General features: G+C 45.4%; 1 protein-coding gene across 5 annotated transcripts in view; it reads right to left on the bottom strand.

Moving 5' to 3' along the window:
- The window catches only part of LOC139780307 (uncharacterized), a 258,523-nt gene that overhangs the window by 51,121 nt on the left and 193,776 nt on the right, over positions 1–13,626 (bottom strand). For 2 of the 5 annotated variants that reach the window (XM_071718928.1, XM_071718954.1), the window contains one exon: positions 3,242–3,797. The exons of 2 other annotated variants lie outside the window; for them this stretch is intronic. In XM_071718928.1, coding sequence (XP_071575029.1) covers positions 3,652–3,797 — 146 coding nt within the window. In that variant the 3' untranslated portion in view covers positions 3,242–3,651. Of the gene's footprint in view, positions 1–3,241; positions 3,798–11,081; positions 11,308–13,626 lie in introns of those variants that run through there. One more of the 5 variants, XR_011720206.1, reaches the window with a different exon arrangement.

Consider the following 13,626-nt stretch of genomic DNA (forward strand, 5'->3'; position numbering starts at 1 on the left):
TAGATATCGATATCTCGAAACACAAAAATGTTATCCAATTTCCTTGATCTCTCTTTCCTTTGTAAACACCTTCTCTATGCGCAAACCGTAAAGGGTTAGTATGCATATATGGAAAAAAAGTGACGAAGAAGAACACGATGTAAACAGAAGTGGTGAAAAACGAGCGCGCGCGCGAGATTTCGCAACGCGAAACTTCGAACAACAGCATGCAGGGCAAATGAACGAGAAGCGGTACGCGTGAAAGGCACTACATCTCCGCGAGCATCCGGCGTGCCGTTGTAAAAATGACTTTGCGTTGTGAATTAGGATGGAGGGATCGCGCGATGGCTTTTACGCGCTAAGATCGGAAGAGGAACGGGAAAGAGAGAGGAGAGAGAGAAAGTGGCTATGAAAAAAGGAAACGGGAGAGGGCGAATTAAAATTTTACAACGACAACTGACAATCGTGAAATCCCATCCCTTACCCCACCTCCCTATCACCCCCCGCGACGGTAGACGGTCCGGCGTTACCGACCCTCCATTGTCTCCGACAAAACAAAACTCCCTACCCTCCCCTATTTTCCCACCCCCGGTTAGGAAACGTGCGATAATAAATATAGAGAAAATGAAAAATTATTAAAAACTTCCTTTTTAACCTTGGTAATCCTCGTCGCCCCTAGAGATGCCGCATTAAAAACTCGCCGCCCCCCCCCGCCCCCGCCCACAGCTCCTTCCCTCCGTCTCCGCTTGCTCTTTCTGCACCCTCGTCTACCCCGGACTCCGTGGTCCTCGGGGTTGGGCGCCCGGACACGCGAATTATTTATACGCAGGAGTCTCTCTGACGACATTACCACAGTGTTAGCATTAAATCATAATGTACGACCCGTTACGAGCCACTGTGATTCGGCCTTGCGCACGCCCTCGTGTCAACGAGTGCTCTTCGCTCGCGCTCGCGTGCCTCTTGTTTTTGCACTTTTAAAGAGCGCAAATAATTATTCCGCGAGAAGGCAAAATGCCCGGTGACGTTCACGCGCGTAAAAAACGAACCATCATTTTTCAATGAATATATTGGCGAATGGCGACACACCTCATTTTTGTTCTTGTAAGAATAATGCTTTAAAAGGACAGAGATCTACATTTAAAAATCTTATTTTACAATTCGTTGATTGTGTGATTACACGGTAATTAGGTTAATGAAAGTTAAATTTTCCCGGTGCGTTAACAAAATGATTTATATTATCGGAGAGATAACGCGAGTACCTGGATATCACTCGGCTAAGTAGATAGCTTTTTACCTTTACGCTGATCTACGAATAATCACGCGGGATGGCACAAAACAAGGAAACCGCGTCGTATAATAAACCTATATTAATCTCGTAGAGGAAAGAGATAAAGCGATATTATCGAGCGAGTCCGCCGTTCGAACGTCGACTCGCCTCCCCGCGTCGTAACTTTTTCATGAATAATCCCCGGGCTAATTTGAATAAATTATAACCGACGGCGTTTGACGGGGCCCCAAATTCTCGGCGACGCTATTGATAGCCGTGAAAACGGAAGGGGGAGTCCTCCTGCTGTGGACGTGCTAAAGTAGAAGGATCTCTGCGGCTTCCATTAATTCCTTTGTCTCGCGATCCTGTCACGGCCTCGGGGGCCGATTTTCAAGGACCTTTTTTTCGCGGAGTCCATTAAAATATCAATTAAAACGGCCGTGTCCATCTCGCCTTCTCGCGGGACCGAGACCTTTATTTCCCGGCGGTTACATCGAATCGATCTGTACAACCGGACGCGATCAACTTGGCCCCATTGTTAAGTCCCATTGTCTCAAGAGCAACACAAAGGAGAAATCCCAGTCCAGATGGTGAAAATATGTCTTATATTTCATTATTCCGATAAAATAAAATGTGTACGATAATCCTTAATTTTGTGGAGTCAAGTGATTGATGTTATCTTTTTATCTGGACTCGATTGGGTTTTACTTTCGCGAGTTCGTATTAAAACCGATTTAATTACCGAAACCGGCGAGACGCGTAACGCGGGCAATTACCGCAGAAGAGCATCGACACGCGGACACCGGATATGTTTCGCAACAATAATGCTGTCAGAGTCAAGCCGCGCGATCGTGAATGCGCGCATTCATCCGGTCCGATAATCCAACTTGAAAGGTACACGTCCGGGGGCTTTTTCTACTTACTACAACGGCGCTCAGAAGCACGTACGTAACGAACAAACGTTTCCGGAATACCTGTTACCTAGGGCGCTGGAAAAAATATGGGAAACCCCATCCTTGGAGAACGAGCGAGGGAGGTAGCGGCGCCGGAGGAGGGGAGGGGGGGATGGTTTACCCCACGTAGAAGGCGCGCACGGATTGGTGTGTGTGTGTGTGTGTGTGTTGTATGTGGGTGTGTACGTGCGTGTGTGCTTGTGCCGGCGCTCACACGAATGCGGGCGCGCACTCGCATGCGAGCGAGCGCAAGGGTTGAATTTTAATTATTTTCTCTTTGGTAGGTATAATATTTCAATGCTCGGCGGAGCCTGGCCGACCGGGCTCGCCTCTCGCCGCCATCTCTGTCAAGTAATGTTATTATAATTATACGCGTGTGCGCTTGGTCGGTCATTTCTTGTGCCCGTCCATCCCCCGACCACCTCCGTCGCTCCACACACGGCGCATCCTCTGTCCGTCTTTCTCCTCTTTCTCGCCGTCTCCGCCTCGCCACCCTCTCGCGAGCGCTCTCTTTTCGCTCGCCTCTCGTAGCCCGCTCTCTCGTTCCCTATGCCCGGGTATTGTGCAATTAAAATGTCGTAATTGTCCGTCGGAATTCATCTTGAAATTCGTGCCTAACCAGTCGGTACACCACATTGACGTCCATTCTCCTCGAGCGCGTACGTTGTACTCGAATAATGTGTACGCAAGGTGATATTTAAAGCAATCTTTTGAATATTTATGCGGAAAGTTTGCTAATTCCTTATACGAGTTTGAAGGAATTTATCTGAATTTTATTCGGGAATGAAGCAAATTTATGCGTAATTATTTTGCGAATGTGAGAAATAACATTGTAGAACCATGTTTGCCATGTTCAATGTAAAGCTAATGTTTCATGCTCTAAGTCAGAATTTTTACACGTGAGTGAAATGATTTCCTCCTCCGTTATCTTGCTAAGTAAAAAAGAGAAAAAAATAGAGGGATTGAGAGAGAAAGAGACACTGAGGTTAACAAATCATTGTATAGTATCATATTTATTCATAAAATATCATAAAAATATCAATAAAGAATAAGCATATTATTTTTATTTATGTAATAGTTTATGATTCACAATAATAATTATGTACGTTAGTTTAAGAGGTATAAACTCTATTATTTATAATGACCATTATAATAATTCTATTCACGAGGATTTGTATTATTCACGAATTCTTTTGCGAAACGCAACTCCGCATAGAATACGATGATATATGCGCAAATACGATAAAAATAACGAATTACGAGCTTCGCGATCGCCAAGCCGTAACTACTGTATGTACACCATTCTGTAGGTACATTACGCAAAAGAAAATCTTCATTTAACTTTACTTACATAAGTGCTCAAGAAAGATTCCACCGAAAAAATCCATAAAAAGGCATAAACAAAGATATAACTAATATCGAATACTCTGTGAAAGTAATACAAAATGTAACTTATAGTATAACATAAATATCACGCATATCCACACGTTGCAGTTGCCCCAAAAGAATATATCGCGGCTGCGGTCGATGCTCGCGAGCGTCGTGGATCGTCGCCGTCGTCGGCGGGATAAAGCCGGACGGCGTATGTATGCGATCACCTGAAATTCAGAATTGCAAATTCTTTAATTCACGGGACGCGACGGCGATGGCGACGGCGACGACGGCGGCTGCGGCAATGGCGGTCGCAACGGAACGGAGGTCCTCCGCTCTCGGCAGGAAAATACCTTCGCCTGACCTATACAAACATCGCGGGAGACGAGGGATGTGTATTCAAAAATTTACATAGGTACATTCTGATTAAAGTGTCCTAGAAAGCAAATCTAATACAGCAACGCGAGCGCGCCAAGTCCCTCCTGCCTCCTCCCCCCTCCGTCGCTTTTTCCATCGTGCAGGGTGAGCCTTTTCGGAGTACGAGAACACGGAATTGTGCGGGATGGATTATTACGTATCCTTCGGAAAGTTTCCGCCGGAGAATATCGGGGCCGAATGGGGGGATGAAAGGACTGGATGTATCTCGCTCTGCCGTGTCCAGTATATCATGATAATCGTGGGATTTATTACTCGTTACCGAGGTTTATTATCCCGGTAACGCGCTAGGGTGAACGTGACGAGAACGTAGAAAACAAATAAAATCACCGAGCGAGAAGGAGGACACTCAAAAAAGAATGGACAGCCGCGGGCACAGGGAACGCCGTAATAAATTTCTGCGATTGATAATGATGGAAAAATTCGACCACGGGCGTGGTAAAAAAGAGAAATAAAAAGAACGTGACGACCATACTAATATTAGGAGAGCAATCATATTTCACACACAACGGCGAATAAGTAGGATGCGTCTTGTGCCCGCCAAGTTAGCGACAAAGCGAAAAGCGTACATTCCACGCTCGGCGATTGGATTCGCCAATTAATCACGAGCGGAGCGCCGCGGCGGCACGGATGAAAGAATAACGACGCGGAAACGAAACGAAATTTAAATATTCTCGCGTTGTTCGCGAGGAGGAAGGCCGAGGGGTAGGAAAGGACGACGCGTATCGCGGGCATTCCTCCGCACCCCTCGGCGGTGTCGGGGCGGCGAAGGGACGGGCGAGCACGGTATAATTGCAAAATTGCATTAGCTTTGTGTTCTTCCGCCGTTCGCTCAGACGTAAGAGATACGCGTGTGTGGCGCGTTGCAACGGACGATTTATACGAATTCGCGTTTTCTTTTTACTTTTTTTTTTCGTTCAACGTCCCCGATCCACCGTGCGTACGTCGCTAAGTGACGCCTTGCCGGGTTAACGAGGCAATACGAAAATCGTGTACACTCGGTGTTCGGTTCAATCATCGAATTGCCATTGCAAATCTAAAAAGAAATCGCATCAAATTTATTTTCAAGCGTTGTACGTTTCTGAGTTTTCGGCGCGCTCACGTTAATCCGGCGATAGTTTCTCTCGCGTTTAATTTTCCCCTCGCAACGTTGACGTTTGTTCGATCTTATCGCGGAAGCCTCGTGAATCCCTTCGTCTGGTTGTGCGAGTCGATAGCATCTACGAGAGCATCGAACCTCCCGTTTGAGATTCGATGCGAACGAAGGATCCGAGGGTCACCCGGCAGCGGAGGATGCGGAGAGAAGCGCCTCGTCGTCAGCGACCGTTATTTGCACGGTTTCGAGCACGAGTCCCTCCCACTCCCCTCGCGCGCGCACCCTTAAACCAGCTCGCCATTTCCCCAGCTCGTTTCGTTTCTCCGGCGACAAATAAGCAACAGAACGAACCGCGGCCCTATCTCGCGTCGGCAACGATTGCTCGAGAAACGCGCCAGATTCCTGATTCCGAGCCGCTTCTCGACTGAAATTTATCTTCTTCGGCCCCTACCTCGCGCCAGACACCCTACCAGAATGTCGTTTCAAATTCGGATCGGATCCTTATCTCCGCCCGTCGGATACATTTTAATCGGAATTGTAGGGACATCCTTGCGCGACATCCACATTTGAATACCAAACATATTAATAATTTTTTAACAAAACAAAATTCTGTTTTTACCAAGTAAGGATATAAGTGTCGAGAGAAGTTAACGTTACATCACTGATTATTATAATTAATACAATTCGCCAAGTATTTTATATTTTTAGAAGCATTTAGGAAAAAATACTTTTATTATTTTTATTCGTTATTTATCATGTCAATATCAATATACTTGAAAAGTACGCAAGAATTCTCGAATAAAAATTTGAGGAATGCTAATTCAATTTAAATGATGAATAATTGCGATGCTGACATATATTGGATTAAATATTCGTCAATTTTAAATTTACGCAAAGCAGTAATAAATATCGAAGAAATTTTGCCCGCCAATAAATATCAATGTCTCGTTAAACGTCGGGTAACGTGACGCGATCTGTTTACACGCGAAATGTCTTCTTCACGAAGGAGAGAGACGCGAGCCTTGACACCGATAATACGTCCGTTTGTATTCATCCAGTTATCGACGCGAAGGGTGCCAGCGGCAGGAGGCTTGACAAGGTATTGTAATACCGCAAGGTTTTATGGAAAACCTGGGGGCGTCGTCGAGCCCACACACAGCGAGAGACGGAAGACGGGGAGGCGGGGGAGTAAAATTGAAAATGAGCATAAAAAGCATAAAAAGCGAGGCGCAGGGCAGATTGCCGTGGAACATTCTTCGGCAAAGGGGCAATTCATTTTCGTATGCTATATCAATTTCTTGCTTCACCTCCTCGCCTCGACCATCTCCTCGCTTTTCTCGCCGGCGCGGGCGCGTCCCTACGCTCGCAGCCACCAACCTCCGATCTATACGCGTTTCATCCCTTAAAACCGTTAACTCCGCCAGACATCAAGGGGAATGCGAATTAGCCCCGGCCGTCTTATCCGCGCCGATAAAAATGACGATGAAAAAGACGGGCACGGTTAGTTCTGTCGTTTCGCCGATCCCTATCCCCTTTCCCCGTGCACCCAATCGAGAGTTACCTTAATGGAAGTTATGCCTTAATCGATCCCTTCCGTCGTTTAAAAGTTTCACGTCCGAAATACCGGGCGGCGCGCGGTGTTTACGGTGGGCGTAGTTTAACGGCGCTTTGCGCAAGTAACGACTTGCCGGGACGGAGGAATTAAGATTTACACGAGATAATTAGGATTAAGTAGAACCCACCACGCGTTGAACGCATTTTCGCAGGGCACGCATTTTCGCTGGGCGATACGTGCGTGGAATAAGTCGGACTTTTGGTTTGATAAATAGGTGAAACACAGTCTGGAGACGAATGCGACGTATACAAGGGGGCGCAAGCTTCCTTCTCATGTTTTTATAAAAATATTTTTATAATTTTTACGGATTATGCGGATTCTCCCCTTCGCTTCTCCCCTTCATCGTCGACATTCTGGATATTTCGCATCATGGAAATTCTTCAGCTTGGAAGGATTCTTGTTACACAGGTCTCGCTTGGATTATCAATAATCTTTATAAATTATTTAAATCATGGTATTGTAAGTAGAAATATAGGAACAAAAGGAACTGCAAAACCTATCTTACAAATCTCGTATACATCGGCTATTACACTCACGCGCATGAATCCTCACACACATACATGCGTTTTCCGAAGCGCGGGAGCAAAGGGTTGAAGGAGGAGAGCTCGGGCTACGATCGATCATGCATTATAGACTGGAAGCTGACACCTGGTGATAGATCGTGGTAATTAAATAACTCGTTGCGATCAGGCCGGGCTCGAGATTCGGCCGAGAGTCGGTGGAGGAAGAAGAGGGTGGAGGATCAGCGACGGCACGGTCTACCAGCATGTGCGCGTCGTCCCCTGGACGGGGTGTAATTGACAAGGCAATTGATAATCGCCGTCGGGTTGACAGTATCTCCGAGAATTAGCGTTACGCGAGCGTCAGGGCTCCCCCCAAATTGGCGCACAAATTACCAAGACGGCCGAGGATGCAGGATTTCGCCGGCGATCGCACATGGCTTGTTAGAACCGTTTCATTGTAAGATAAATTCTCTATATAGCGACAGATCTGCGGTACACAATGTTATGAATAATTTTTGTAATTAGAAAAATAGTCGCAATTAAATTTATCATTTTTAGTACATTCCAAATCTATAATATAATTAATTAACAATTAAATATAAAAATTTTATATTAATAATGCTTTAAGTAATAGGTTTTTTGTAAACATTTACAAATAAAATATATTTAAAAAAGAAAATAAGTAAATTTGTGTAAATTTTGATAAATATGCGAAGGGTGTAATTTTTAACTTTATAGGAAGCTTAACGTATTATTCATCCGAGGCCAATGGTCAGTCAACCTTATCAGAAAATCGAGAGTCGAGGTCGGCGAGGTAGCTACGACCTAATTAATAATCGCGACTCGGCTCCACTCGACCTTAGGGCGAGTCGACTCGCGGTCCAGCGGCGTTTAATTATTTCGACGTGAAATATGTATAACGGGTGGTCCACAGAAAGAGAGAGAGAGGGTTGGTCGAAGCTGCGAAGCGACTGGGTAACCTTATTCGCCATTGTCGAGCCGAGGAACAGTCAGGGTAGGAAGGGCTTCGCTCGTCGGGGGTGGAAGCGAGATACGTGGCCGGCCGAGCCGGCAAAAAAACACTGCCTTCTATTTAATTTCATTTTTAACTTGAGGCTATATTTAATTAAGAAATATCACAAAACTCGGCGTATATATATATGCAAGATGGCCGGCAAATGGGTTAACCCACCACCCATCGACTTGTCGCAGCACAGAGGAACGAAGCAGTTGCAGCACAGAGCGAGTGTAAATTAAAAAAGCCACGGCCAATTTGCGCAGGACGATCTTACGCTTCGAGAGAAAAGAGAGAAGGAAAGCACAGCGGGGGGAGGTCAAAGGAAGGAGGAAGGTTGGAAAAAAAGTTACCATAGCGGAATGTAGAGGGTAGGCTTTCACCCTCAACATGCTTCGGCATCGACGAATGTTGCGAGAACGCGTTGCTTCACGTGCGCATTATCGGGCTAATTTGTATGTAACTTTAATTCGGTTCTTATCACTTTGAAGCAAGCTCGCATAGCAGCCTTTGCGTTCACGAAATAATTATTTGTTGGCACAAAGTATTCAAATTTTTTCGTGTGGTAATGCTACCGTATATATAATTATACAACAATATAATGAGTATAACACGTACTTAAATACTTTCTAGCATAAAAGAAATTATTTCGCCAACGATCGATTAAATTATCATCACGAGAGTACATAACTCATATGCTTTTTGCGTGGTCTAAAAATTATCTCCGCCATTTAACAATTACAAGTATGCTTTGAAATGTAAACTCAAAATGTAAACTCGAAACCCCTTTCTTTCCCAATGCACCAAGCTTGTTTCTCGTTCCACCCTTTTTCACGCAAGAGTGCACGGATTTGTGCGTACCTCCCCAAAATGGCCTCGAGAACGAGGGCGGATTTATTTGTATACGATAACTAAGTATATTTTTGGTTCTTCTGATGTCTCTCGCGGATGATCCCAAATTGCTGGGTAATAGCGGTCTTTGTCGCAGTGGTTATACCGACAACCAAGAAGCAGACCGGCAACGCGAACGCGGTGAGGGTTTGTAATTTCTGCTCGGTGATGCGAGATCACCGCGCTGGCTTTGACTCGAGCGAGTAATTTCGCCTATTAACTTTGCGTCCTAATTACCGATATATCATTGTGTTGCGAGTGTTGTCGAGAGATCGCTTCGAGTCATCAGCGAAATTTAGATGCGCGATTTAATTAACTGTATAAAATTAAAAGAAGATGACTCTTGCTAGCCTAATAAAAACTACTTTGATAAAAAGCTCCCTCATTTTCGTTGTTTCCCGATAGTCAAATATTGCTGTTCAAGCAAATGTTTATTACGTCTGAATGAGCAAGAAAGACCTCGGTAACTCACAATCGTTCTCCCTCCGCAGCCGCGAAGCGCAGCGAAACAACCCGCACGACATTATTACGTTTCGCGCTCTCACATCGACCAAATCTTAATTATTTGCAATTTTACGGACGGCGGAACATAATTATAATGCGAGCAAAGGACCATATCGCCGTAGGGTCGCGTGGTTGGTGGCGCAGTTACCTACCCCCTGACCTCCATCCGCCCGCCGGCCACCCTTTTCTCCTCTCACTCTCACGTCCTCTCTCCGGCGTGTATTTCTGCCTTTCCCCCCTCTCTCTCTATCTCTCTTCTTCTCTTTCCTCAACGATCCTCCTCAGAACCAGCGGTGCACTCGCCGTGAGCATTTCATCAGAAGCGCCGTTGAGTTCCACAGACCACTTAACTCATAAATGAGGGATTATTTCATCGTGTAATCGCGTATGGACCAAAAAGCATTACAATTAACGCTAACCAACTGCGCGGCGACGCCATGCACCCGCGGCACCGCGACGTCAAATAGAAACACGTCGCTGAGTTGCCGCCGCGTACTATTCCACGTAGCGTTGCCTTTGGATATTATTTTGAATTTATTGCGACGTAAGCTTCGGTTACATCGTCGCGTAGAGCGCTCAGGATTTTGAAGATGACGCTTTGTTCATGCGATTAGCAACAAACTTCCGCAAATGCGTGTATTTAACGCACTCCTTCATTCAGCCATAACTCTTTTGGGCTAAACGCAGTAAATTCGAATTAATATACAATGCTTGACTTTTTTTTTACTATGAGTTGAGGGACTATACAAATCGTGAGCTTCGATAAAAATTTTGCGGCATTCATTGACGTGGAAATTTAAATTAATTTAAAATATTGCAATATTCTCAGTAAAATCTATTATTAAAACGAGAGAGGGCGTATATGCGGAACAAGTTCTATTCAGACATGGTTTGCCATAACGCAATCATCACGATTCTCCAATTTCGCATGGAGCATTACACGAGGCCGGTGCGAAGCGAGGTAAATCGGGCGATCTAAATCAATCGTACGGCCGATTAGGCTCCTTTCCAAAACAAGATGGCAGGAAGACGCGAAATTTATCACCCCGCGCGGTCTTTGACGGCGGAAGCCGGCGAGCCGACGATTCTCCACCTTCTTTCGCACGTGATCGATCCGCTCTTTTCCACCCTCGAAGCAATAATCCTGACTGGAGTTAATATATATCGCGAGACGGTGGGAGAGAGGAGGCAAGTCAGGGAGGGGGTGGGCAGAGGAAGAAAGAGCCACGCCAATACATCACTCCGTCGGCCGTTCGGCGCGGCAGACCCGCCAAAATAGCAATTACCCCCGCGGAATCAAATGAAATAAAATTGCATTATCTGGCATGCCATGGCGCGATCAATCATACACCCTTTAGTCGGCCCTCGCCGAGGCGGGCACCTTCTGCCGCGTCCCCCGCCTCCGCGCCGCCGCTCAGCAGTCGGTCGTTCTTTCAGGATACCTGTCTATACCTGTGTATGTGGTGCGTACGTGTGTTACAGATCCCGCTGCCCGGGCCCGAAGAAAGTGCCGACGAAGACGAAGAGGATTCCATTTGGCGCGACTTGCGCGATCGGTCATTGGCTGACGCGAAGAAAAGTCGTCCCTTGAATCCTTCGTCGAAGATGGAGGTTGCGGACGAAGCTGAACGGCGCACTGTCGCCGTGAGATTAATTGCCCAATGCGCACTTATCTAGTCTTCCGTATCCGTCGTTAGCAAATCCGACATTTTTATTCCACCGCAATAACATAAGTTTTAATTAAATACATTATTTAAAAATATAAACGAAATATTAAACGTGCGCTTGCCATCATATTCTCAGATATTAAAAATATATATTTACGAAAAAATAGTAATAAAAATAATACTAGTCTTACAACATTAATTTCTATTGTCATATCTATTACTGACGGCGAAGCACGAATTTGATAAGCGGTCCCCGTTCCTTTCGTTCTTCCCAGAACGCTCGGAGAGATACACAAAAGCGCACACAAGCGAGGCTTTTATACCGAGCAGCGCGATAAGTTGGTACCGCCTCGGAGCAGTGGCATGATTATTACTATTGCTATTATTGTTGCGGTTACATCGACCGCGATCATTCAAACTCGTTAAAACTTTCGGCATTAGTACCTACTTCGGCCTGCATTCCACCCTCCTTCGTGCACTTTCCGCCCACGGCCACCTTCGCCCACCTTGCCACCCTGGGCTGCACCCTCGTCGCATAATACGCACACAGGCATATACATACACACACGTATGTGCGAGTATGATACTACACGCATAGAGTCACAGAAAACTTCTTCTGCGATTCCGCGCCCCGTGAAATTGCAGAGAGTACGTCCGAGTCGCCAAGTAGTCCCGCGAATAAAAATATGGCACTTCGTCGTGAAAGATCGTCTTTACATATACTAATTAATGCTAATAATTTCGCAACCAAAGATGACTTAAAAGAAAAAGATTTCAATGATAAAATATACTATCAAAGTATATTTTTTTTGAAATTTCAGAAAATTCTAAATTACTTAAAATTATTTGTTTTTCTCGGACAATAACAAAAATTAATTAACAATTTTTGCTCATTCACTTTAATTAGTGGCGAGTTCGCTTTATTATTCGTATCGTTCGATTGCCGCCTAACACACTATCGCGTTTTTTTTCGAGAAATTCCACCTCAATTCAGCGCCACCATAATTCCAGGCTACGGCACAGATATATTGGACGTACGTCCAATTCTTTTCCACTTCCTCTCGAAAAGTGGCGCTCGTAAACACCGTGAAGGCCGCGACGGTGGCATGAGGTATGAGTCTGGCGTGCGGACGTTAGAAAGTATCTAGGAATACGGAATTAATCGCCCCTTTCTGTTCCATCCAGCGCGCCTCGTATATGCATAATACGCACACGGTGTTACCGGTGTGGAGATATCTGCAGGTGGAGTGGTAGCCGCCGGCTTGGCGAAAGGAACGGCGATATAAAAATAGATATGACCCAGAGAGAGGGGGGGAGCGAAAAAAGGGGGAGTAGGGATGATTCGAGCAAAAAGGCGGAAAGTGCAGGGGCGAAGGGTAGAAAAAGACAGAAAGACAGGGGGGACGGCGGCGAGAGGGGGAGGGGTGAGCGGCAAAAGGGAGAAGGCGCGGAATGTATGGAGATTCGGAGTCATGCGATTCAACTATAAAACTCGGCGAGTTTTGCAGCTGGCGAGGCGTCGTACCCCTCACCCTCGCCCTTCCTTCGCTACCCCCCTCGACGCCACTCCGTGCCTCTCGCTCCCTTTCCTTTCCGCCGTTCCGCGGTTATTTACGGTTTGATTCGCCTTATCTTCCCAGCCACCCCCAACTCCATCGTCCTTTCTCTCGTATTCCTCGCCTCGGCCCGTACCCCGAAAACCTACCTCTTCTCTCTACCCCTTTCGCCCCGTGAAAGATAGTCGAATCGCGCGGCCACGGACTCCCGCATCGCGCTTGTTGTTAGTGGTGGCCATTTCCGGTAAACTCGATATTTTACCAATCTGACGTGAAACACGCCGAAGTCTTTCTTCCTTTTTGTCAAGATTACGAAACTTATGGACAATTTAGACTCGAATAAGTATTGACTATATAGACTTAAATGTTTTATCTTTTTTCAATTTTATAACAATATTTTGATTAATCTTGACTGTTTTTAATAAAATTGAGAGAAATGTTACTATTATACTGTTGAGATTACTGAATGGTAAAATTAATATAACAAATTATGAAGTCTTGAAAAGGTTTATCAATTTGACCATTACATATCAGAAATATGAGAAAATAGCTTCAGAACTAACCATTTGTAACTTTAACGTACAATTTTACAGCTCGTTGACGTTCAAACAACGAATGCAAATTCCAAGCCAATTAACGAAGGCTTTTCGTCGATTTAGAATCGAAACACCGCTGTAATTCGCCAAGCCGTTCATATTCCGGTAGCGGTACACTGGATTACATCTCTAAAGCAAATACTTGCGCCTCGTTAAGGTAACAATATTCAAACAGGAT

This window comes from Temnothorax nylanderi, unplaced genomic scaffold, assembly GCF_030848795.1.
Source record: "Temnothorax nylanderi isolate EJ_2023f unplaced genomic scaffold, tnyl_v1.0 TNYL_tig0007_pilon, whole genome shotgun sequence".
NCBI classification, from domain to species: Eukaryota; Metazoa; Arthropoda; class Insecta; order Hymenoptera; family Formicidae; genus Temnothorax; species Temnothorax nylanderi.